General features: G+C 34.3%; 1 protein-coding gene across 16 annotated transcripts in view; it reads right to left on the bottom strand.

Moving 5' to 3' along the window:
- The window catches only part of KTN1 (kinectin 1), a 149,977-nt gene that overhangs the window by 20,070 nt on the left and 105,098 nt on the right, over positions 1 to 24,809 (bottom strand). For 10 of the 16 annotated variants that reach the window (XM_078151502.1, XM_020986437.2, XM_020986438.2 and 7 more), the window contains 7 exons: positions 24,532 to 24,622; positions 24,380 to 24,448; positions 19,573 to 19,610; positions 17,597 to 17,687; positions 15,494 to 15,580; positions 11,567 to 11,656; positions 3,816 to 3,896 (listed from right to left, as the gene is read on the bottom strand). In XM_078151502.1, coding sequence (XP_078007628.1) covers positions 3,816 to 3,896; positions 11,567 to 11,656; positions 15,494 to 15,580; positions 17,597 to 17,687; positions 19,573 to 19,610; positions 24,380 to 24,448; positions 24,532 to 24,622 — 547 coding nt within the window. Of the gene's footprint in view, positions 1 to 3,813; positions 3,897 to 8,091; positions 8,196 to 11,566; positions 11,657 to 15,493; positions 15,581 to 17,596; positions 17,688 to 19,572; positions 19,611 to 24,379; positions 24,449 to 24,531; positions 24,623 to 24,809 lie in introns of those variants that run through there. The other 6 variants (XM_078151505.1, XM_020986445.2, XM_020986446.2 and 3 more) reach the window with 2 other exon arrangements.

Here is a 24,809-nt window from a genome sequence, read left to right as displayed (position 1 = left end):
CCAACAATATGTTGTTTGCAAAAAAACAACTGAGGCAAACATTCATACAGAGTTAAAATGAAGAGCTACAGCAGAAAATGTTATGCGTCAGGTAAATCCAAAAAGTCAGGGGTAGTGATGTTGATCAAGGTTAACAGTAAAAACAGATATGGTTTGAAGAGATACGCAAGGAGACTCCATTTTGCTTAAAGGCATCATAGACAATAAAATAATGTCACTTTTTAACATACATGCACCAAATGTCAAAGTATTTAAGTACTTAAAGGAAAAGCTAACTGAATTACATATAGACAAAAATAAAAAGATCATTCAGAAGGACCTGAATAAAAATTCATAAAAGTTAGATATGAAAAGATCTCTGGTAATGACTGAATCAGAAAAGAATATAGATAGTTCACAGCTGAGCATGGCATCTTTACAGAAAATGGCCATGTGTTAAGGATATAAAACATAAAAATAAACGCAGAAAAATTAAATATAATGTTTATTGACCATAAAGTACTAAAAATTAGAATAAAAAAGGACATCTAAAGAATTCGAGTTTAAATAATTTACTTCTAAAGAACTGGTAGGGCAAACAAATCAGATCAAGAATAATTTTATCAAAGAAAATTACAAGACAACACAGGAAAACTTTTGTGATGCAGAGTAGTCCTTAAGGAAAAATTTTTTATCTCCAAACACTTTCATCAACGAGAAAGACTAAATCAACAAATCAGACATGCAATGTAAACACACACACACACACAGAGAAGAAAACAACTCCCAACTAAATACAAAAGTAAATTTTCTAACACTCAAAGGAGAGAAACAAAATATTTTAAAACACATTCATTAACTTGGATCAATAAGATTAGGAACTTAATTTTATGGAAAAAACTAGTATACTGTTAGCTATTACGCTTTTTTATTTAAAAGAAAGAAAACTAAATTGTTGAAATAAAAATGAAACAGAATATACAATAAATTAAAAAAAGGGAATTATTGGAAACTTTTTAACTCAACAAAACAGATAACTTAAATGAAATTAATAATTAAAATACCCAGATTAACAAGACAAAGGGAATTTAAACAACCCTGTCTCAAAAAAAAAGAAATTGGACAAGCCATAAAGCAACTCTCAAAGAAAAAATAAATCAGAACCAGATGGGTTTGCAAAAGAGTTTTATCAAACATAAAAGATCAATTAATTCCAATATTCCCCCTTTACATTCCTTTCTCCTCTTCCCGCTCACTATCCCTATCTCTAATTCCATAACTCCCCCCCCATAAGTCCTTCTCTGTAACAAATAATTATAATCAAAACAAATTCATACATTGGCCATGTTTGAACATGTATGTTTCATTCCATACTTCAGAACCATCAGCTCTACTGAGAAGAGAAGCGTATTTCATCACTAGTCTTCTGGGGTTATAATTAATCATTGCATTGATCAAAGTTCTTAAGTCTTTCAAAGTTTTCTTTGTTTTGCTTTTTGGTGAGGCAATCAGGGTTTTTCATAACTTGGAGTTTTCCTCTGAAAACTGCTTCTTCATAGCCTTTAATGACTTACCTATTGGGTCATGGCTTATATGTTTGTATCAATATATATTCTTATATACTTGCATCAATACCCTATACATCTTGGTCACTTTTTTTTTTTTGGTGAGGAAATTAGGGTTAAGTGACTTGCCCAGAGTCACACAGCTAGTGAGTGTTATGTGTCTGAGGCTGGATTTGAACTCAGGTCCTCCTAACTCCAGAGGCCAGTGCTCTATCCACTGCACCACCTAACTGCCCCTAATACCCTATATATCTTGGGTATGCGATCATTACTAGAGAATTTTGCCACAGAGATTTTTTTCTCCCACCATTATGTTTTTCTTCTACCTAACTGCACTGATTTTGTTTGTGCAGAAACTTTTCAATTTTAAGTAGTCCAAATTGTTCATTTTATCTCCAGTAATTCTTTCTTTTTCCCACCCCACCCTTCTTTTTGGATCAGGAACTCTTCCACTATCCATAGGAAAGTATCTCCTTTCTTGTTCCTAATTTGTTTATTGGCGGGGGGGGGGGGGGTGGTCTTGGGGACCTAATCTGTTATACTGATCAGCTTTTCTATATTTTAGCTATTATTATTAATTTTTTTTCTGCTGTGTAGTAGTATAATTTGAGATCTGGTTCTGATAGCATTCATTTTATTTCATAATTTTCTTCCAAATACTTAATCTTTTATTCTTCTAGATAAATTGTTGTTATCTTGTTCTACAAAGAAACTTTCTGATATTTTGGTATGAAACAATCTGTATGTTAATTTAGGGTAGTATTGTAACTTTTATCATATTGATATAGCCCAGACATGAACCATGTCTCTTTGATTATGTCTTCTCTTATATCTGAAAAATTATTTTGTAATTGAATTCATTTTATTCCTGCCTCTCTCTAAATAATTAAACTCTCAGGCATTTTTCATATTCTGTCATTATTTTAAATGGAATTTGATTTTTCCCTTTCTTCTTGCTTGATTTTGTTGGTATTATACAGAATGGCTGACAATTTAAATGGATTTATTTTTATTTTGCTATTTTGCTGAAGTTATTAAATGTTTCATTTAAGATTTTGGATCCTTAGTTCTCTAAATCACAATATTATCTGCAAAAAGTGATAGTTTACTATCATTTACTTTTCATTTACTCATTTAGTTTTTCTTGTCAGATTGTTAATAAAACATTTCCAGAACTACATAAATATAGTGGTGATGATGGAAAGGCCTTTAGCATTTCTCTTACAGATAATACAGTGTTAGAAATGAGATTTTATAGTGATAAACATTTTATCCTAATTAAACCTCAAAAACGTTAGTCATTAAGCAAAAGGGTTCTTCTCCAAATACAGTCATATACAAATCAAACTGAAGACAACACAACAACACTTCCATACAGTCCCATAATCTCACATTACTAGGTTTACTTGAAAAGTAGGAAAATGACAGCAAAAAGTATCTACTTATAATGGATCCAATATTTTTTGCCTGGCTTTCAGCAGCTCAGAACACAGGTTTTTACTGGTTACTTATAATGCTCCTAGGAGAAATGATGAAGATAGATTTCCTATAATGTACACAAAATTTTTGTCCCTTTGAACAGGAGTCATCTATATACATTAAAGTCACCCCCAACCCCCAACTAACAGGTTGCCAAGTTTTGCCAACTACTCTTCCATAACATATTTCACATCTGCCTCCTTTCCGCTGATATAGTCACTATACTAGTTAAGGACCTCATCATATCTCACCTATTCTATTTGTAATTCTATTGCAAAGGCGTTAGCAATTTCAGAACCTACTTTTTCCACAAGGCTGCCACATTAAATATTCCTTAAAGACAGGCCTGGCTGTATTCCCTTGCTCAAAAAATTTCAACAGCTCCCTAATGCATATAGGAAAAAACACAACAGTTCATATTTAAGGCTCCCTACAATCTTACTCCCATCGACCTTTCCAAACTCTCTTCTACCTACCAAACAAACAACCTTATTAGAGTATTTCCTAAAATTCAATATTCCGTCTTTTGTTCCTTTACATAGGTTGTCCTCCATGCCTAGAAAGGTGAAGACTTTTTCCTCCTTGAATCCCTACAGCTTCCTTCAAAAGCAAGGGTCAGGTGCCATTTATATGAATACTTCCTGATACCTCTCTCCCTCTAGAATGTAAGCTTCTTGAGGGCAGAAGTTTTTGACTTTGTATGTGTAGGACCTAACAGTACTTGTCACAGTAGATACTTGATTTTTTGAATTGAAACTTGAAATTAAAAAACATTTGTTGAATCAAACTAACCTTGACATCTTCTGAAATGGAAGCTTCAGTTACATGTTCTTTTGCCTTCTTTTCAAATTTGTGTAACCATTCACTAAAATTCTGGGGGAGGAAAGAAGTGAAAGGAAATCAATGTCCCAGCATTAAAAAAGGTAACATTTTAAAAAACAAAATAATTAAAATTATGAAGAAGTTTAATGGAGAACTCAGGCAAGCACCACCACCTCCAAAGGAAACTTATTTTGATATAATCCAGTCTTGCAAATAAAAACTAAAAATTTATCCATTTCCCCCTCAAAGGAAAAGACAATCAAAGTAAACTGAGTCTTATTTTTTCTCCACCTTCAGACAAGCATATATTTGGAAAAAGACATGACCCACTCCAATTAAGTCATTGTGTAAACACAGGCTGTTGCTTCCATTAAATTCTTTGTTAAGACTGACGGAAAGAAAACAATAAATTCTAATATGAAACAGACTGTTTATCATGTACAGATTATTATTCTAAATCAGCAAGAAAAAAAGCTTGTAATTTATAGTTCTTTCTCTTCACTTTTAAAATATCTTTCAAAACCTTTCTTCAAAGAATTTTGGTTCTAGAAGGGGACTCTGGTTCACACTAATGAATGCTGATGCAAAAATTTTAAAAACAATCTTAACAAAAAGACTACAGCAATACATGTGGAAATTATTCACTATGATAAATTTGTATTTAATACTAGGGATGCAAGGATACCTCAACATCAGGAAAACCATTAACATAATTGTTAGAACATAATGTTAAAAATACAAACACTTCAAAATATATGATTAAATCAGTACATACAGAAAAGTCTTTTGATGAAGTACAACAGTCACTTATCTTTAAATTTCTTTACAAAGTATATCACTTTAAATATGCTAAAAAGTATATCTGTCATATCAAAAATTTGCATTTTATTGTATAGGAAAACTCTAGAAAGTTTCCTGATAATAAGAATAAAACAAGGATGGACTCCTTCCTCATAGTTTTAGAAATTCTCCTCATGGTAATAAGGCAAATGAAATAAATTAAATACATAAATATAGGCAAAGAGGGGACAAAACTTATTCCAATTTGCTCACAACAGGATGGCTTACTTAGAAAATCCCGGAGAATCAGCAAAGAAATTAAGTGAGACAATGCCTACAGTATGTAACAGAATACAAAACACACACACACAAAAATCAGCATTTTGGTATAGGAATAACAAAACCAAGGAAGGGTTAATAGAAAGGAAAATCCCATTCAAAATAACTATAAAATGCTAAAATCTGCAAGTAAATTAAACAAGATATATTCAATAATTATATAAATACAAAGTATTACAAAACATTCTTTAAAGAAACAAAAAAAGAGAAGGAACTAGAAAGATATCATTCACAAAAGGGTCATGATAACATTAAAAAAAAACCACCAAAATTAATGGACACATTTAAGGCTATGTCAGGCCAAACTACAAAGGTAATATTTTATGGAGTTAAATAAAATAATGATAATTTATTTGGAGAAAAAGAAATTATAGATCTTCCAGGAGAAAAAAAAAAGCAAAACTAAAACAGAAATAGCACTTTCAGACTGCAAATTCAGTTATAAAGTAGTGATCATCAAAACTATTTGGTACTGGCTAAAAATTAAAAAGCAAAACAGCATAACAGATTAAATAAACAAGAATCTAAAACAAATGCACTTGAAAACTCAGAATTTAATAAACATGATAAATTATTGAAAGGCAAGAACTTCCTACTTGACAAAAACTGCTAGGAAAACTGGAAAACAATTTGACAGAAAATAGATTAGGTCAAGATGGATATTGTCCTGAATATTTAAGGGTAACACCACAAAAAATTAAAAAGAGAATGAAATCAGGTACCTTTCTTCTGTTTAGGGACAGACTTCCTAACCACAATAGTTACAGAGGCAATCACAAAAGTTGAAAATGATAATTTTAATTAACTGAAACAAGCTTTTCCCAGGAACAAAAAATCTATGCCATTAGGACAAAGGGGTGGGGGTGGGAGAAGGGATATCAACTAGGGAAAAAAATCTTTATCAAGTATCTCTGAGAAGCATCTAACATTCAAGACATAAGAATCATAGATCCGCATACGAAAAGACCAAAGAGGCCATCTTAGTCCAACTTTGTAGAGAATTTAAAAGTGGAAGCACTTGGATACAAACCTAAATCCTCCGATTCCAAAATCCAGCTGCAATGGAGAATAAAGAATGACCAAAATAGTTTACAGCAGCGGTTCCCAAGCCTTTCAAGGACCCCTTTTTGGATGTCAAAAAATATCTAGTTTTCTCAAATGATTTAGTAAGTTGCCATATATTTTATTGTAGCTAAAGGTCACATTCCCTGGCTGTCTCAATGCCTACAATGTTTTTTCACCTCATCTCCATCTACTGCCTTCCCTGACTTCCTTTAAACCACAACTAAAATCCTATCTTGTACAGCTAGCCTTTCCCAACCCCTCTTAATTCTAGTATACTCTCTCTTTAAGTGTTGTCTCACCCATTAAATTGTGAGCTCCTTGAGGTCAAAGATTGTATTTTGTTTCTTTTGTATCTCCAGTGCTTAGCATAATGCTTGGCACATAGCAGGAAGTGTTTACTATTGACTACTAATATATGGATTCAAGTACTTCTTGCAATTATATTACTACTCTTCACCCTACCCACCACTAGGAACCAAAAGATTCCTCAATGGACCAACAGTCAAAAGATGTGAACAAAGAGTTCTCAAAGGAACAACTGCAAACACTAATAACCATATGAAAGATTATTCCATATCAAAATAACTAGGCAGTTTCACCTCACACTCAGCAACATAGCAAAAATGACAAAAAAATAGAAATGGTCAAGGATGAAAAGTTATTAAAAAAATGGACATGCTGTTTGGTAGAGCTATGAATTTGTCCAAAGTTCTAGAAAGCAATTTGGAATTCTCTTTTAAAAAGTGTGGGAAATGTTCAATTGTTTGACCTAGATATCCCAGTGGCAGGCAAAGGCAGAAAGAAACATCTCATATAAACCAAAATTATAGCAGCATTTTTTGGTAACAAAGAACTAGAAATAATGTAGATACTGATTGACTTGAGAATGGTTCAACAAAGTGTGTTACATGAACACAAAGGCATATTATTGTGCAATAAGAAACAATAAATATAAAGTCAGAGGAGCATGGGAAGACTTAACAAACTGATGCAAAGTGAAATAAAAAGAACCTGGAATGCACCGTAACTACAACCATGTAAATGGAAAGAATTTTTAAAAAAGAAGAAAGAAAAAGTGAAGCCTGCCACCTACTTAAAACGACCAAACTTGGTACTGAAGATGAAATTAATACAAAAATGCACCTTTTTCCTCCCTCAATTGTAGGTCTGGGTGGCAGATGGAGGGGGGAGGAGTGGTAGATAATTGATATACTGTCAGCAATGTTGGATAGTTTTGTTAAATTGTCCTTTCTCATAAGGAATGGCTTGATAGGCAGGGAAGTCAGGGAGGGACATATTTGAGAATTAAGGCAACTGTTAAACAAAAGATAATACCAGTTAAAATTACCTGGTTGGAATATCTCATTTTACAGATAAGACGACAGGCAACAGGAGGTTTAAGGGACTTGCCAAAGGGTGTACAGAATTAAATGGCAATGCCAGGAAGTCTTCCTGACAACAACTTTGCTACTCCATGTTGCCTCTAAATGTACCAATTTATTCAATTTACCAAAACAAAAAATGATGCAAGGTATCAACGTCAAGTCCCACTCTCAAGTCTCGTGTTTTAAAAAGCACCCTAAATGTGTTAAAGAAGGAAAAAACCCTGTATTGTAAATCTTTGAAAGTTTTCACATGGTTATTGATAGTTTGGATTTCTTCCTCTGAAAACTGCCTATTCACATCCTTTGATATCAACTGGGGAACTGCTCTTGTTCTCATAAACTTGAATCAGTTGCGACGTATCTTAGAATTGAGATCTTTATGGCAGAAATCTGGTGTAAAGATTCCCCCACCCCGCCCAATTTACTGCTTCTAATTTTAGCTGCATTGGTTTTCTTTGTGCAAAAACCGTTTCTTTTTTTTATAATCAAAACAGTCCATTTTACCTTCTGTGAACACCTCTATCTCTTACTTGGTCACAAACTCTTCCCCATCTAAAGATTTAACAGGTAATTTCTTCCTTTCTCCTCCAATTTGTTTATGATGTCACCCTTTATGTTTAATACATATACCCTTCTGAAGTTTGTCTAGGCATATGATATGAGATGTTGGTCTATACCTAGTTTCTGCCAGACTGCTTTCCAGTTTTCCCAACAGTTTTTCTCGAATAGTGAGTTCTTGCCCCAATAGCAGCTAGGTGGTGCAGTGGATAGAGCACTGGGCCTGGAATCAGAAAGACCTGAATTCAAATCCAGCCTCAGACACTTAAAAGCTACCTGCCTCAGCTTCCTCAACTGTAAAATGGGGATAATAGTAACACCTACCTTCCAGGTTGTTGTGAGGATCACTTAAGATTATATATGTAAAACCCTTAGCACAGTACCTGGCATTTCACAGACATCTAATAAATGCTTCTTCTCTGCCTTCCCACCCCAATCAGTCAATACATTAAAACACTTAACATATGCCAGGAATTATGCTAAACTTGTTTGACTGGGAGAATGGTGGTGCTCTTGACACAAACATGAAAGTTGGGAAAGGGGGAGGGTTTGGGGCAAAGAAAATGAGTTCTGATTTGGGCATAATAAGTTTGAGTTACCTACAGAACATTCATTTGGAGAGATCCAAGAGGTAATTGGTGAATGGTGGAAGGTTAAGGCTACATAAGCAGATTTAAGAATAATCGGCATAGAGATAATGATTGAATTCATGGGAGCTGATGAGATCATGAAGTAAAATAGTATAGTGGGAAAAGAGGGCCCAAGACAGGACCCTGTGGACATTCGTGATTAGTGAGCATGGCCTGGATGAAGATCTAACAAAAGACCACCAAGGAATGATCAGACAGGTAGGAAGGGAATCAAGAGAAAAAAGCGTCATAAAAACCTAAAGAGTACTCCAGTAGAAGAGGTGATCTTCAATGTCAAAGGCTGATTGAAAAAAGGCTAGTAGATTGGTCAACTACCTCTAAAAATATGCACAGTTGGGGGCAGCTAGGTGGTGCAGTGGATAGAGCACGGGCCCTGAAGTCAGGAGGACCTGAGTTCAAATCCGGAATCAGACCAAACACTTCACACTTACTAGCTGTGTGACCCTGGGCAAGTCACTTAACCCCAATTGGCTAAAAACAAAAACCAAAAAAAAAAAAAAAGCACATTTAAGTGGGCTCTTCTTTATAAAATCCAAAAGGCAAAAATCCATTTATTCTAATAAAAATAAGTGATCAAAAAAATTAGATAAAGTTCACTGTAATAATTCCTCATTTCACTGTTAGGTTCATAATGTTAAAATATTAAGTAAAATACTGAAGAGCTTTCCATAGATTTACCAGCTGAACCTAATCAGAGATTGTTTTTTCTATCAGTTCAACCAAGTTGCTTAGACAAATGCTTAGCAATTGAAAAATAAAATTAAAAATCAAGATACTACTTCTTGTTTTCCATTATTTTAATTGCTACCATAAGTAAACAGCTAAGTCAGAAATCATACACATAGTTACTTTAGTTAAATTATGTTCATGGAAAAGATTTCCAACTATTCTTTTACACAATTAATTTGCTTTTTGCTGTTCAGTTAATCAAATCTGTGGGAAATTATGCTTAGAATGGTGTCTTGTATGCTATTAAATAATTACGCTTATAATTTATAACCAAATATAATTTTTATAATTCCTCCTTAAAACACTATGAAGCACTTTATTCCAAAATGCCATGCTAGGTATGAAGGGAGGCAAAAACAAACCCCTAGTCCTCTTTCCCAGTGAAGCTTTCTTCCTGACCAACACACCTTCTGCTCTGTCTATCCATATCAGGCCCATCTCTCCCTTCACTGTCCCTATCTCATTTTTCTATGTCCTTATACGCTGTTGTCAGGAACTCTTGTTCTGTTATTATAGGAGTCTTTTAAATCAGACCTATGCCCTCACTGAGAAGAAGCTCCTTTCAGTATACTTTGTATTCACTTATTTGCATACATGTTATTTTCCCCACACAGAATAGTTCCTTGAGGAGTTATGTTTTCTCTTAGCATCTCAAGCACCTAGCACACAGAATGTTTGTTCATTTTAAGGAGTCTAACTTTCTTATTTGTTTAAATCGTTACCATTAGTCACCTAGGCTCACAGTCATCCTTCATTCTTCCTTTTCCGTCAACTTTCACATGCAGTCTGTTGCCAAGTCGTGTTGATTCTACCTCTACATCATCTCACACATTCATCCTTTTTTCTAGCTGAGGTCATCACGGCTACTCATGTGCACTATTGCAATGGCTTCCTAACTGGTCTCCCTACTTCCAGTCTCTCCTCTTTGCAATCTCTCCTTCACAAAGCTGCCAAATTAATCTTCTCAAAAGCATACAAATGATTGTATCACTTGCCTATTCAAAAAACCTTTAAAGTTTCACACTGCCTCTTAGGATAAACTGGAGACTCTTCAGCTTGGCCTCAACAACTTGACTTCCACTCACCTTTCCAGGCTGCACAGACTATCCCTCCTCAAACGCTCTATGTTCCGAGCAAGATGGCCTACTAGGTGAACTCCTCACTTCCATCTCCTTCCTCTGGGCATCTGGGTAGGCCATCTGCCATGTTTGAAATGTACTCCTTTTAGACCTCCCTCTACCTCCTGGAACCCCTAGCCTCCTTCAAGGCTTAACTTCAGTGCCACCTTTTATAGGAAAACTTTTCTGATCACATTTGGTCAATATTCTTTCCCTCATCAACTTATCTTGTATTTACCTATCTATATATTCAGTATATTACTCTAACAGAAGGTAAACTCCATCAGGTCAAGGATGTTTTTTTTTTTTTTATCTTGGTAGCCCCATTGCCTAGCATGCAATAGGCACTTATCAAATGTTTATTAAGTAAATCTGAATTCATTAGGCATTGGGAAGTTAATTAAAGTTTTTGCTCAGTGTAGTGACATAAATGGATCTCGCCCTCAGAAGATTAATCTGGTAGCAGTGTGAAGGATGAAATAAAGAGTCAAGAAAACTAGTAAAATAAATTTGGGGTGGGGGGTACTGAAGGTTTCAATTAAAGTGGTAGCTTAGGAATGAGTGGAAGAATCAGATGTCCAAGATACTACAGAGGTCTGAAACACAACTCTGAGGTTTCAAGCATCTCACAATAATTGACATGTACATAATTCTTTAAAATGTTGAAAGGTGCTTTATATATTTCTTATTTGTTCCTCACAACTACCTTGTAAGGAAGACTTATAAGCAAGGAACCTAGTTAAGACTGCCCAATATACTTCATTAAAGATCAGAGTCCAAACGACTAAGTAGTAAGAGTCACTTAATAACAGCTGCATTTTAAATAATCCCATCTGGAAAAGGCATTATTTCTTTCCCTGCAATGTCTGCAGCAACCTGATACGCTCTCATATACAGGAAGCATAAGTTTACAGCAGAAAGTTTGGTGACTAGTAAATAATCTTTAGAATAAAGTTTGGTTTCTGTTTGAATTCTCCTACTCAAAATGTATCCAAGATCTATATTTAATAAGGAGCATAGAACAACCTTACTTTCAAAAGCAAGGATATCATGTAACTGTTAGCATTTCAATTATTCTTTTAAAAAAATGGACTTACCAAGTTAGAAGGAACAGAAATTCCAGGAAACAATTTTTTCAGAATTTCTTTAGCTTGGGTCTCAACAGCTTCCAATTGTTGTTGTCTCTCCTAAAGCATACAGACACACACACACACATACACACTGGTATAACATGAGATAATATATATGCAACTTTTTTTTTTTACAAGAAAGTCATCTAATTTAAAATTTCATTTTCAAATTGTATTAAGAAATACTTCTATAAGGTATCAAACTAATTCCAAATTAGTTTTTAAAAAACTGTAAATGTTTAAGGTATCTGGTATATCAAAGCCAGATATTATACCATGTAAATCAAGAACACCTAATTATGCAAACATTTTCAATGTAATAAAGTAATTCTGAGTATATAAAGCAATCCTAATATAAAGTAATAATACTAATCCTAACTATAAAAATAACGCCTAATAGGATGAAACTTAGCACTTAAAACTTTGTTAAACTCTGGCTTGAAAAGTACTGATGCTAACCAGTGCCCTAGACTTTCATCTGGGCAGTACACAAAGCAAGCAGATAGACTAGCAAACATCGATGTGCACACAGCCCACAGTGGATGGCCAATAAGTACAGTGGTATAGATTCAAATTTTTTAGGTGCATATTTCACAAACCCAGATTCATTATGAATTTAAACTATATAAATTAAACAAGAAAGCAAGAAATTTGGAACACTGTAATTTGATAAGTACTACATTTTTTAAAGGTGGGTAGGAAGTTGGAGGAGTTTCACAAAGGAAATGTATTTTATAATGTTATGCAGATAACAAACATATGGGTATTGTATTTGTATTTTAGTATCTGTAACATATGGGTATTGATACCTATAAATTTAAAGAAACACATAATGAAAGAGGAGCATAAACATAATCTCAAGAGATTTTTATTCTTAAAATCATTTATAATGAGTGTTAAACTTTGCAAACTAAGGTTTGTCAAAATTAGGTTGTTTTAACCATGTTCTATTGGTTTAGTTTGATAGAACAACATATATGTAAGCAAAAAGTTATCTACGAAAAAAGAGATGAAATCTGTGAAAAAACACATTTGAACCAGCCCAAGAAAACAACCTTTTCTTTTCAAAACAGTACTTGTCAATTTTTGTAGGGTTCATTCAAACATTTCTAGCCGTGTGTGGAACAAGAGAATTTTACTAGAATTGGCAAAATTTCAAAAACATTTTTAATCGATTTTAAGACTGTGATCTAGAAACAGATCACAAAGGTAACTGCGACTTTGAAGTCTGCAAAAGTGAACTTTAGGTAGGCCCAATACATTTAAAAAAATCAAATCAGACAAATTAGGGAGTGATTTTTACAAAACGCTTTACAAAAGATTTCTTTCTATGATGCAAGACAGGATTCCATTAATAGTTGGTTTCTGAAATACATTTTAAATTATTTAATTTATGGCAATTCATATGCCATTTTTCAAGGACATATCTGCAAAAAATGAGGTGAATCTGTGTAGAAAAACCAGAAACTTACTATTTCAAAAACAACGAAGGACAAAATAATAAGCACTATCATTCTTAACTATGGAATTAGTGAAACAATTTAAAATCATTCAGGTAAGAAATAAAATAACCACTTATATCAACTCAGAGGACATCTCCCAAAGTTTAAAAAAGAAGTCTTAATAATTATAAGGGTAAGGAATTTTATTTCTACCTATCAGTAATGCTAAAAGAAAAAGTTCGTAGGACAATAGATTTAGAGTTAGAAATCACTTTAGTGGTCATCTCATCGGGTAATGAAGCAAAAGGGGCCCAGAGAGAGAGGCTGAGTGCTTTGTCCAATGCCATAAATATAAGTAATAAGCAGCAGGACTGGAATTCAAACCCAGGATCTCTGACTGTAAGATAGCGAACTCTTTTTTTACTGTACTATATAAATTCTTCCATTGATCATATTAGCAGTTAAGGGCTTTACACTGAATTCATTTCAATTTTTAAGCACATATCAATACTGAACCATCAGTGTTTCTAATTAGAGTGCCAAATTGAAACTAAAATAAGATGGCTGAATGTCTTACCATTTGTCTGAATATAAAAGACGTCAATAGTATTTAATACTGAATTAATAAAACTGATCATGAAAATACAACATAAATAATAAACACATTTGCCATTTTAAATTAGCTTGGAAACACGTGACTTTTCTATTCAACTTAAGGCAATTCTTTCCTGATAAAGTTCTTATACTATACCTTAATAGTGTCATTACATGAAAAAAATATATCTTCTCAAGGAAGAACATACATTTTCAATTTTACACAATTTACTGTATGGCATCAATATCACTTTAATCCATGGCATCTGTCAGTAATTAACTACTGGAGTATGAGAGAAAGGATTATAAATCAGATCCCAAGAGAGACCCATCATACTCCACCATTGCCGGGAAATAACCTACTTGATGTCCCTCGGATAAAGGGAAAAAAACCAAAAACTTGACCACTTAACATAATGGGTAGGCAATGTAGTCTGGTAGAGATCAAGTTTGGGGGGTCGTTTTTTTCACCAATGGAGGTAACTCCCCGTGAGGAAACTCCCCTGAACTTATTCTGTAACTTGAAGTCTGGAAGTTTCCTGAGGCACCAAAAGGCTAAGTAATTTGCTCAGCAACATACAGTTTATATATGTCAGAAGTCAGACTCAAACACAAGTATACCTGAGTCTGAGGTCAGCTTTCTATCCCCTTATCTCTATCCTTAATGTAATCAGAACCGAAAGTGTAGTTCAAATCAGGACTAAAAGGATTTAGGGAAACAAACCTGCCTACAAGATTGGCAGCCTGGTAGCACTAGTTCACTAGATTATTGGAGTATACTAAAAAGATCAGAAAATTTTGAATAATGAAGAAATGTAGCATGGTGGAAAGTACAAGAATTAAAAGACCTGAGTTCAGAGTCACAATTCATCTATTGACTAGCCATATAATTATGAGTAAAGTCACAACCTGTGAGCCTCAATCTCATTTGTAAAATGAAAATATTATTTCTGCTATTTGGTAAAGGATATCTGTAAAAATTGAGATGTTACCTATCCTCTAACCCATTACACAGATTAGAGGAGAAAGAAAGGGTCAGGAAGGTCAGAATGTAGACAAAGAAATCCAGTAACTTATTACCATTACTGGAAACAGTAAAAATAGTTGTCCAACAGTGTCAATCATCGAAAGGACGACCCATTTTATGATTCTGACACTTATAATCCATAGCAGTTTAAGGCACTGTTATCATTTCTTTAACAAATGTTTAAGATTTGCATTTAAAATTTTATAGGTGAGCTATTTTTCACAAGAAACTGCTCATGATCAAATATGACTATTTGTCAATCACTACTCTAAAGGCAAATTTGTACACACTGAATCAATTACTTCAAGTAACAAAGTTAAAAATTTTTCAGGAATTCTGAGTGCTACTCTGTGCTCAAGAGTTGTACCATGATATTCACAGGAGAGGAATCTAAACATTCATTACTGCCAAATAATTCTGAGTTCAGATATTCTGATTTAAAGTTGTGTTAATTCCAACAACAGAAATCCTTTAGAAGCCAAACACACACACCCCTAGGCCAACAGAATAAGCTCACTAGACAAATGATATAGCCACTAATGAATCACAAATTAGGTCTCTGTCCTCAGATTCTTCAGGCAAGAGTACACATCACCAAAGCTTAAACAATTAGGTGAACAAATAAATCAGCATGCCCAGAAATTAAAGAAAAAAGCTTAACAAATAGACAGATAGAAGCAGGTGAATGTATATGGATGTTCATTAAGAATAAATTTTTGTATTGAAATTGCAGTAAAAGTTAAATGCACCAGTCGGATTTTTTTTTTTGGTAAAGACAGGCTGCAGATTGTTTCTGTTCAACTCATTGTTTCTCGGACTTGGCATTACAACCTTGGCGGTCTTGTTCACTTTGTCCTGCAGCATTTTTTCAGTTGATGCCAATGCTTCCATTGCTTTCCAGTTTTTCTCCCGAAGGTCCTAATTATTTTTAGAAAGAATTATTTCAGTTCAGCCAATATTAAAAGTATCTTTTTGTCTTTAATTTTGTCAGTATTTTGCATTACATTCAGTAATTTGCATTTAATTGCTGGTTACTGCAAAATTATTTTGTTGAAATATAGCAACAAAAAAACCCCACAAATGTGATGTTCAAGCATTAAAATGGAGAGAGAAAAATGACAGTTGTCGCATGTGTTTTGAATCTAGACACCTAATACAGTGGTTTTAAGAGTGTTATTACCACACTGTTCAGTACTTTGACTTTATTTGTGACAGAAAAAGAAAGCATTAAAAAGTGAAGCACACACAACAAGATTACAAACAGAATTTTAGGCGTGATAAACTGCAAAGAATTAACAAACAGACTAAAATTCAGCAGTATATCAAGGGTTTATATAGTCTGGGCAAAGTCCAATATCAATAACAGAAACTACATATTATTTCCAACAAAATTCCCACGAATTTATCTATAGATTTCTCCCTTGACTTAGAAAGACATTCCAACTATTTCAGGGACAAAGGCACAGTAACTTTTTAAATTCCTACATCTTTCTTGGCAGGGTCAATCAAATGCATACTCCACAAGACACCTTGATATGAACAATCTAAACTAGCTGAGTAGGGCCAAGTGTGTAGACCACACACACACACACACACACACACACACACACAAAATTCCTCTTTCTGAGGAACAAACACTGGTGGCTGGAAATCTAGATTTCTCAGGACTCAATTTAACAGCATTAATGTTAGCAAATACAAAAAAATACACATCTGAATACAGTATTTCAGTTATTACTTGAAGTTGCAAATTCAAACAGTGACACTATTGGTACTATATGAATTGTTACTTCCTAGAATCCAATAAGAATCCAAACAATTAGAAATGTCAAAGTACAGCACATTGCTGAGCTCACTTTAAGTACTGGGGATATGCCTTCTTATTAGAATTGTTACAAGCATGCACAAAGGGCATATCATAGTCCTAATTCTGACAAACCCAGAATGGTAGGAAAATGTTACTTTAAGTACATAACAAATATTTTATGCACTAAATTTGCGTTAGAAAATATACATATCAATAACAATCACCTTATAGTTTTAGGATGTTCTCCTTCCCCCCGCCCCCATTTAATACCAGCAATTATCCTTTTGCAAGTAAAAATACCTTGACTTCTAGTTATAGAGGTCTTTAGATTAGGTAGCCTAAACACTCATGAAATCTGCATTTAGTATTCACTTACTCAATTGTGGTATTAGAAGTAGCTAAATACCAGGCTACATATTCCAGAAGGTATCACCTCACCCACTCTCAAGCCAAACAGTAAGTTTAAACAATGTTCATATTACCTCCAGTAACACTCAATTAATAAACTTCAGTCTTACAACTGGGCCTTGCACTTATCTCACTTAAAAAATGTAAATTCTATTAGATGGACAACAGCTACTACAATTTATTTTTAATGTCAAAAAGCTGAGCCTATCAAATGAGAAGAAATGCCTTTAACATCATTTTTTATATTCAGTTGAAAAATAAGTTTTCCAAGTAGAAATACAAAAGAAATTTTTTATTTTTTTATTTTTATGCAATTGGCATTAAGTGACTTGCCCAGGGTCACACAGCTAGTGTCAAGTGTTTGGTCTGAGGCCGCATTTGAACTCAGGTCCTCCTGACTTCAGGGCCAGCGCTCTATCCACTGTGCCACCTAGCTGACCCCCAGAAAATTATTTTAACAGTATTGCTCCAGTAAAAAAAGAACTAGTGTTTTGACAATGATTATTAATTGCAAATTATAAATTCAAAAGAACTGGCCATTATTAAGTTTTCCTCCAAAAGTAAATCCACTATCCTTCAAAATGAAATGGTTATGGAAAAATCTTCACATAGGAAAAGGCTGTCGGTGTTAAAGAAGTAAAGTAAAAAAACAAACAAACAAAGAAATAAAGGTATTTCAAAACTGAGGTACAGAAAAAACTTTAAAGACGTGTACTTACATTATTTTTCTTTCTTTGTTGTTCAACTGCATTTTTCAGGGCATCTAGCTCATTTTGAAGACCAGTAACCTCTTTCTCTTTTGCTGAAATCCTAAACAATGATGAGTAAGTGACCAAAAAAAGTAATTTAAATATTCTCACATCTTCCCAATGGGAAGAAAGGCAAATGCTTTAATTATCACCATGCCACTAAAAATAAGTCTACCTTAAAACTAAACTAATTTGTAGACATAAATGAAAGGAAGTTCTCAGAATTTTTAAGTGTCAAAAATTTGTTGCTTATGCTGAGAATGAACAGCATCCCCTATGCAGGGATCTGATAAGGTAATTGTGGCAGAAGCCATTTTCATTTAAGCCACTAGCAGAGGTAGTGCAGCTAAATGTAAGAATACTGGGCTTGGAGTCAGGAAAAAAAATTCAAATACCTCTGCCATTTACTTGCTACATTACCAATGATCAAGTCACTTGACCCCTCAGACTGGGTCCCCTCATATATAAAAAGGGGTTAACAGTATCAACTGCAAAAGGGTTGGAGGGGTGGAGGGTAAGAGTGAGGATAAAAGTGAGATTATTATTTGCAAACCTTAAAGCGCTATATAAATGTCAGGTAGTAGTAGTGGTGGTGGCAGTGGTATAGTAGAAAGCATGTATTTTCAAAGATGTGAAAGAAAATTATACATAAAGTCTAATTTGAACACGGAAATCCTCTCTTTTCAGAAAAGTTTCGTAATAATCAAAAGTAGTATGATACTGACTTATCTCTTTCCCTTTCATATTATTACATACTTTACATTTTTGCTTTGTCAAATTCATTTTCTTCTAATCCATTTTCTACAATTTACTAAAGAACAATACAAGAAGGAAGACAAGAACCAGAAGAACAAAGATAAAGAGAAGATTGTGCATATATGTTACAATCTATTTATCTTACAATGAAAGAAATTACTAGTCAGAAGGTAGGCCAAAACTATAAATAACCCTTTCCTAATACTAAAGCCCAGTTTCTAGTTAACTTCTGGCAAATTATTCATTTACACTATGGATTATTATCCTCAATAAATTTCTAAACTCTCAATAACAAGTTTAAGAGGGAAGAAACTTTATTTTTAACTATTTAAAAAAAATTTCTATTTATTTAACTTTAATACAATAGGCAGATATTACCTTGATATAAACATACCTATTCATTCAATTTAAAAATGAGAACTTGAATGTAGCCACATAAGAAACTATGATGCAAAGAAATCTGTAATTGCTTTTGGGAAAGATTAACTAAGCTGAAACATTAATTAACTCTCCCTTCCCAGATGACACGAGCCAAAAAGATAGTAAAACCTAGAATGAAAGGATCAGACCAATGATTTACATCATTCATCCTAAATATAAACATAGAATTAGAAAAGGCCTCATTAAGGTTATAATAGGGATTTAGAAGGATGGCCAATATTTTCAAATTGGTCTTCAAAGAATAGCTTTGTTATTTGGTTTGAAGGACTGTGAATTCTAAAAAACTGAACACATCCTTGTTAAATTAATAAAACTAGATATACTGTCAGACACAACTGATGTGTTGATTGGTTTTACTAAACTTTTTTTAGCCATTGTTACAAGGGATGGTCACTGGGTAGGGAGAGGGGAAGAACATAATAGAAATGAAGGTGATGTACAAACAAAACACAGTAGTAAAAATAAGGTCAAAAGAGAAATAATGTATAAAGATGATTCAAAAATATAAATAAGAACATCCTGCGGAATCATCTCTGCCACTGTTCCCCTTCAATGACCAGAAGTAAATTCTAGTTGTTGATAGTTCAGTGCGTACATATAACACAAGAAAGTGAAAGAAGACAATGTTATTTCACACAACAGGTTTGCAAGAAGCACAGAATTAAGTATCTCAGAACCCTGCAGCACAAAACAGCACAAAAATACTGAATGAGGCAAGTACCAAAAAGTGAATCAAAATTCTTACTTACATTTTTAACAATTCTTCATGTGGGGGCACAGAAGATATCTACAAAATAGTTTTAAATTTTATTTTTAAAACACTGCTTTCTGGATGATATTTAGCATCTTATATTCTGCAAGTGCCACACATGCAATTCATTTTTATTTCCAACATCCTGAGAATTTTAAAACCAGCATTTTTCTAAGATCAAAGTGAGTAGAAAAAATTTCCCACTCCAAGATAAAATAAAAACCCACCTTCCTCCCTCACTTGTTTTCTCTACCATTTGCTTTAACAATGGATCTTACAATCTAAACCTATGGAAGCTTATTCACAACATCCTCTATCACAATAACAGAATATTAAATGCCAAGAAAAAGTTGCAAGTATAAGAAGGTTAGCCACCAGGTTATGATTATTTGATGGTGAAGGAAAACTCCCTAAGGTAGAAGAGGATTTATAATTTGTACTGGTAGACAGAGTGCCCACATGGATAAACGAAGTGATTGGACAGTGATCCTCTGACGCAGTGGTGATGGGGACCTGAACTAGGGTGGCAGTTATGTGAGTAGAGAAAAAGGAGGGATGTTGAGAAAGGGAGTAGAGTTGGAACCAACAAGCCCTGACAACAGACAGAATATGTGGGGTAAGAGAGAGTAAGGAAGCAGAGTCATGGATGATTCAAAAATTTCAAACTTGGGTTACTAGCAGGCTGGTAGTACTCTCAACAAAAAAAAAGGAAGTTTGCAGGGAAATATAACAAATTATATATACTGGGAAAAGCAGTGTTTTGGACATGTTGCCTTTGAGATAACTGAAGGCCAATACAGCTCTGAAACTGCCAATAGGCAATTTGTGGAAAGACTAAATTTAGAGAGTAATCTATATTAAAATGTTATTTAAATGTATGGGAGTTGATTATGTCACCAAGAAAGAATCAAGTAAGAAACCAGCAGGGCTCAGCACGGAGCCCTGGGATCTGCCCACAGTGAGAAATGCATGATGACAGAGTCACTGTCATGAAAACCTCTAAATTTTCAACTTTGTAGGTCTACCTTGTACAAAGCACTAGCTTAGAGAATCAGGGTATAACTGAAGAAGTCATAGACTTGGAGCCAGGAAACCTAAGTTCTCATGAAAGCCTTAGAATTCCTTAGCTCTGTGACAGGGTATAAATCATTTCCCCTCTCTCAGCCTCAGTTTGAATTGTAAAACAGGAAAAATTACACTTGTACTACCTCTCACATAAGATTGTTATGGTAAAAGCACTTTGTAAACCTTAAAGCTCTATATGAATGTGAGGTACATTTTTTTTCTGTACCGCATATTTTTAACCTCTATACTGTCTTATTCATGCAAAATATCTCTTGGTCAATGTGTTGTCAACTTAGAATTTCAGCAAATATTTGCATATTTTCCCTTCTTTTCTAGAACTAGAAGAAAAAATTTCTTAAACATATAGGGCAATATATAGTACCCAAACTATTTTACATATCTTAGTTTCTTAACAAATTTTAACTTTTAAAAACAAGTAATTATACAAATCAAGAATGATGAGTCAAGAATGTTGAAATTACTTAACTTGATTGTCTTATAGGTTATTATTCAGGCCTGGGGTAGTGTAGTAGGCAGTTTTTGTGAAGTCTGCTATTGTTGGGATAGTCTTTTAAATTAGTAATTGGTAATATTATAATGAAGCATCAGTAAATATGTACAACATTCTTTTTTTTGTTTGTTTGTTTTAGGCAATGGGGTTAAGTGACTTGCCCAGGGTCACACAACTAGTAAGTGTTATGTGTCTGAGACCGAATTTGAACTCAGGTCCTCCTGAATCCAGGGCTGGTGCTCTATCCACCGTGCCACCTAGCTGCCCCCTACAACATTCGACAAATTAAAACACAAACAGAAATTCACTGGATCCATAAATACCAATGAAACAACCAAATGCACTCTGACTTAACAAAACAGGATAGATGGCAGAGACACACCTAAACAGCGGTTCACATAACAAAAGACTCAGGAGAACAGCCTCACACGACTGACATACAAGATAACGCAGAACATGCAAGGGAGGCAAACTGAAAACATAAGAATTGGTTCAAACACTAGAAATGTTTCCTCTCATAAAAGAGAAGAGAAGAGGGAAGAAAGGAAGTACATTTTGTCTTCTTCACTGGCTGCCCTCCTGACCTTTAAGTTGCAGTGTTTCCTGAGGTTTGGGTCCTATTCTCTATACACTATGTTAACATTATACCCATATACCCATAACAATTTCATCTGCTTCCATAATTAATTGATCTATGCAATGTGGCTCCTGATCTCTCAATCACAACTGAAACTGCTCTCTCCAAAGTTACCAATGATTTCTTAATCGCCAACTCTGATGGTCTTTTCTCAGTCCTCATTCTTCTCAACCTATCCACTGCATTCAATCCTGCTGACTATCCACTTTCCTTTTGGATCTTCTCTACCTTTCTGGATTTCCATGGTACTAGTCTCTCTTTTGATTTTTCAACTACCTGCTACTTCTCTACCTCTTCTGGAGGCTCATCAACCATGTCATGCCCCCTAACTCTGGGTATTCCATAAGATTCTTTCTTGAGTTCTCCTTCTCTCTTGGTAACCTCATCATTTCCCAAGGGTTTAATTCTCATCTCTATGCAGATGACTGACATTTGGTATTCGTTCTAACTTTATAATTTCACCCACTCTCCCACTTCAAAAACTTTTCATTCCTGTTCAAATTCCTTCAGTGACTTTTTGTTGTTCACTAATGAAAGGTTATTATTCTATCAAATAAAAACTCTTTCCCCGAGTACCTCCACAATATTCCAGATTTGGCTGATATTATTCTCGTCCACATACTGTATGCTCTGATCAAATTGAACCGCTTAATACCCTCAGTTTATATCTTGTGCTTTCCTCTTCTTGTGTCCCTGCTACTGCTCCCTACACCTAGAATGTCCTCTCAACTCAACTGCTGAGAACTTGATTCTTTCTTAAAATCTTCTCTTACCTTCCCAACCATCTGTGTCCCCTTCATACTCATCTATTTTGTTTCTACCTCCTCCATATCTATTATTTCCTATTATGGTTATTTATGTACATACTGTATCCCTTAAATTATAAACTCATTGAGAATAGAGTGCCTTGTCCTTGTACTGTACCATCATTACATAGTAGGTCTTAATAAATGTTAAATGAAGACTGATGTCAATTCAAAAATCTGAAGTGCTTTCATATTAAGAAAGTATTAGACTTACTCTGTACAAAACAACTCACATTTAAATGGCGCTTTACAGCTTACAAAGCACTTTATAAAAATGGAATAGTATTTGCACTATCTACCTTTACAGCGTAGTTGTAAGTAAAATGAGGCTTATGGTGGCTACATGTCAGTCACATGACTAATAAGGCATTCTGACTCCAAGTCCAGAGATGTCTCCAATAAAACATACTGTCTCTTCATACTATAGCTACAGAACTAGGAACATAAGGAAATTTAAAAGAGCCAGATTTCAGCTCAGTGAAACAGGAAACTAACCATTATAACTGTCCAAAAGTGGAATAAGTTGCCTTGTAAAGCAGTGAACTCCTTGTCAGTGACAATAGTTAAAGGTCACATGATCACTTGCCAATTGTTATCAAGGAGATTTCATACATTAAAGAGGAGACGGGACAAGATGACTAAACAAAGTTTTACAAACTGTAGAATGTCACCACTCTGGGTACGTACAAAGAAACGAAAAGGAAAAAAAGGGTATTTTTATTATAACTCATGCATAAATAATCTACTTTTTTTCAACGATAACAAAGTTTAAATCACTATCATCAAATCCCACACTGACATATAAATTTGCTCCAGTGGAAGTGGAGTATAGAAAGGAATCATACAGTGACCCATGGAGCCTATGTTCTTTTCCTGCTTCTGGTACAGACCATACCATAAGCAGAAAAAGGTCAGGACACTTCACTGGAAGAAGGAACAGTGATGGTGTATCCCCAGTGCCAATCAGTCCTGCTCACCAGCCCCACCTTTGCAGGAAATGGGACTAAACTGACTAATTATCTACAGATGGAGTGGGGTGGGGCCACAAAGAAACAGTCTAGCAGTCAGGAACTACTACGCTATAGCTCCTTAGCCCCCTCTAGTGCCAGTATAGTATGCACAGTCCTCCCACATATCCCTGGGGTGAAAAGGGTTCCCAAGGCCATGTACTGCAGGTTTATCAGTTAAGGCCCTATTACGCCTACCAATAGGGGGTAGGACAATAACTCCAAGCATCTAGGCCATTTCCTCACAAAGGTTTACAGATTTGATTTACAAGCCACCACTGTATTTTCTTGTTTGTCTTTGAAAGGCAGTGTGGCACAATGGAAGGAGTGCTGGAACTGGAGTCAAAGGACCAAAATTCCAATACTGACTCTGCCACTGACTACCTGTATACTGCTGGACAACTCACTTAGCCTCTCTTGGCCTCAATTTCCTGAAATGTAAAACGAGGAGGGTAGACTCAATAAACCTTGAAGGTCTCTTCTAATCTATGATGCCACAATTATACACCTGGGTATAATATAGTTAAAATTTACATTTATTTTTACGAGACTGATACTGGTGTTATAAAAATCGTAGTAACTTTATTTTATCTGACTAAAATAAGCACTAAGAAAATTATTTTCATAGGTCATTTCATGAAATGTGTGTGAGAAATAAAAACAAAATTTTAAAATAAATACAGGATATCGCTCCATAAAATTTGGAAATGACTAATTTCAAAGGTCCTTTCCAACTTTAAGATTACATAACACTAAAAAAGATTAAGAAAGGATACTACCTGTTGGTAATTCTGTTGCTGAAGTGCCTCATGTTGACATTTAAACAGTTTGTTTTCATCTAGTACATCCTATTAAAATAGAGACAATAAACTGTTGATTTGTATTAAATTCATATAAACAGAAATTCATTAACTCAATCAATTATCTTCACCTGTAGTAGTTTCCCTTTGTAACAAAGATCTTTCTCTTTTTCTTTTAAAATAGTTTCCATTAACTTCATTTGATCTTCCTTTGCCTTTAAGCTAGAAGAAAAATAAATTTTAATCCTTAAATTCATCTGTCACAAAAAAGAAACTATAACTAAACTTTAGTATGTCTTAGTCTAAAACAGGTACAAACCTACAATACCCATGGGTTTCCTTTCCCAACTACACTGAATATCCCTCAAACTCTTCCTACAACTACCTTCTCTAGTACAACTCTGCAACC

The sequence above is a fragment of the Phascolarctos cinereus genome, unplaced genomic scaffold (genome assembly GCF_003287225.1).
Source record: "Phascolarctos cinereus isolate Bilbo 61053 unplaced genomic scaffold, phaCin_HiC Scaffold_3;HRSCAF=262, whole genome shotgun sequence".
Lineage (NCBI taxonomy): Eukaryota > Metazoa > Chordata > Mammalia > Diprotodontia > Phascolarctidae > Phascolarctos > Phascolarctos cinereus.
This window is presented reverse-complemented; position numbering and strand designations above follow the sequence as displayed.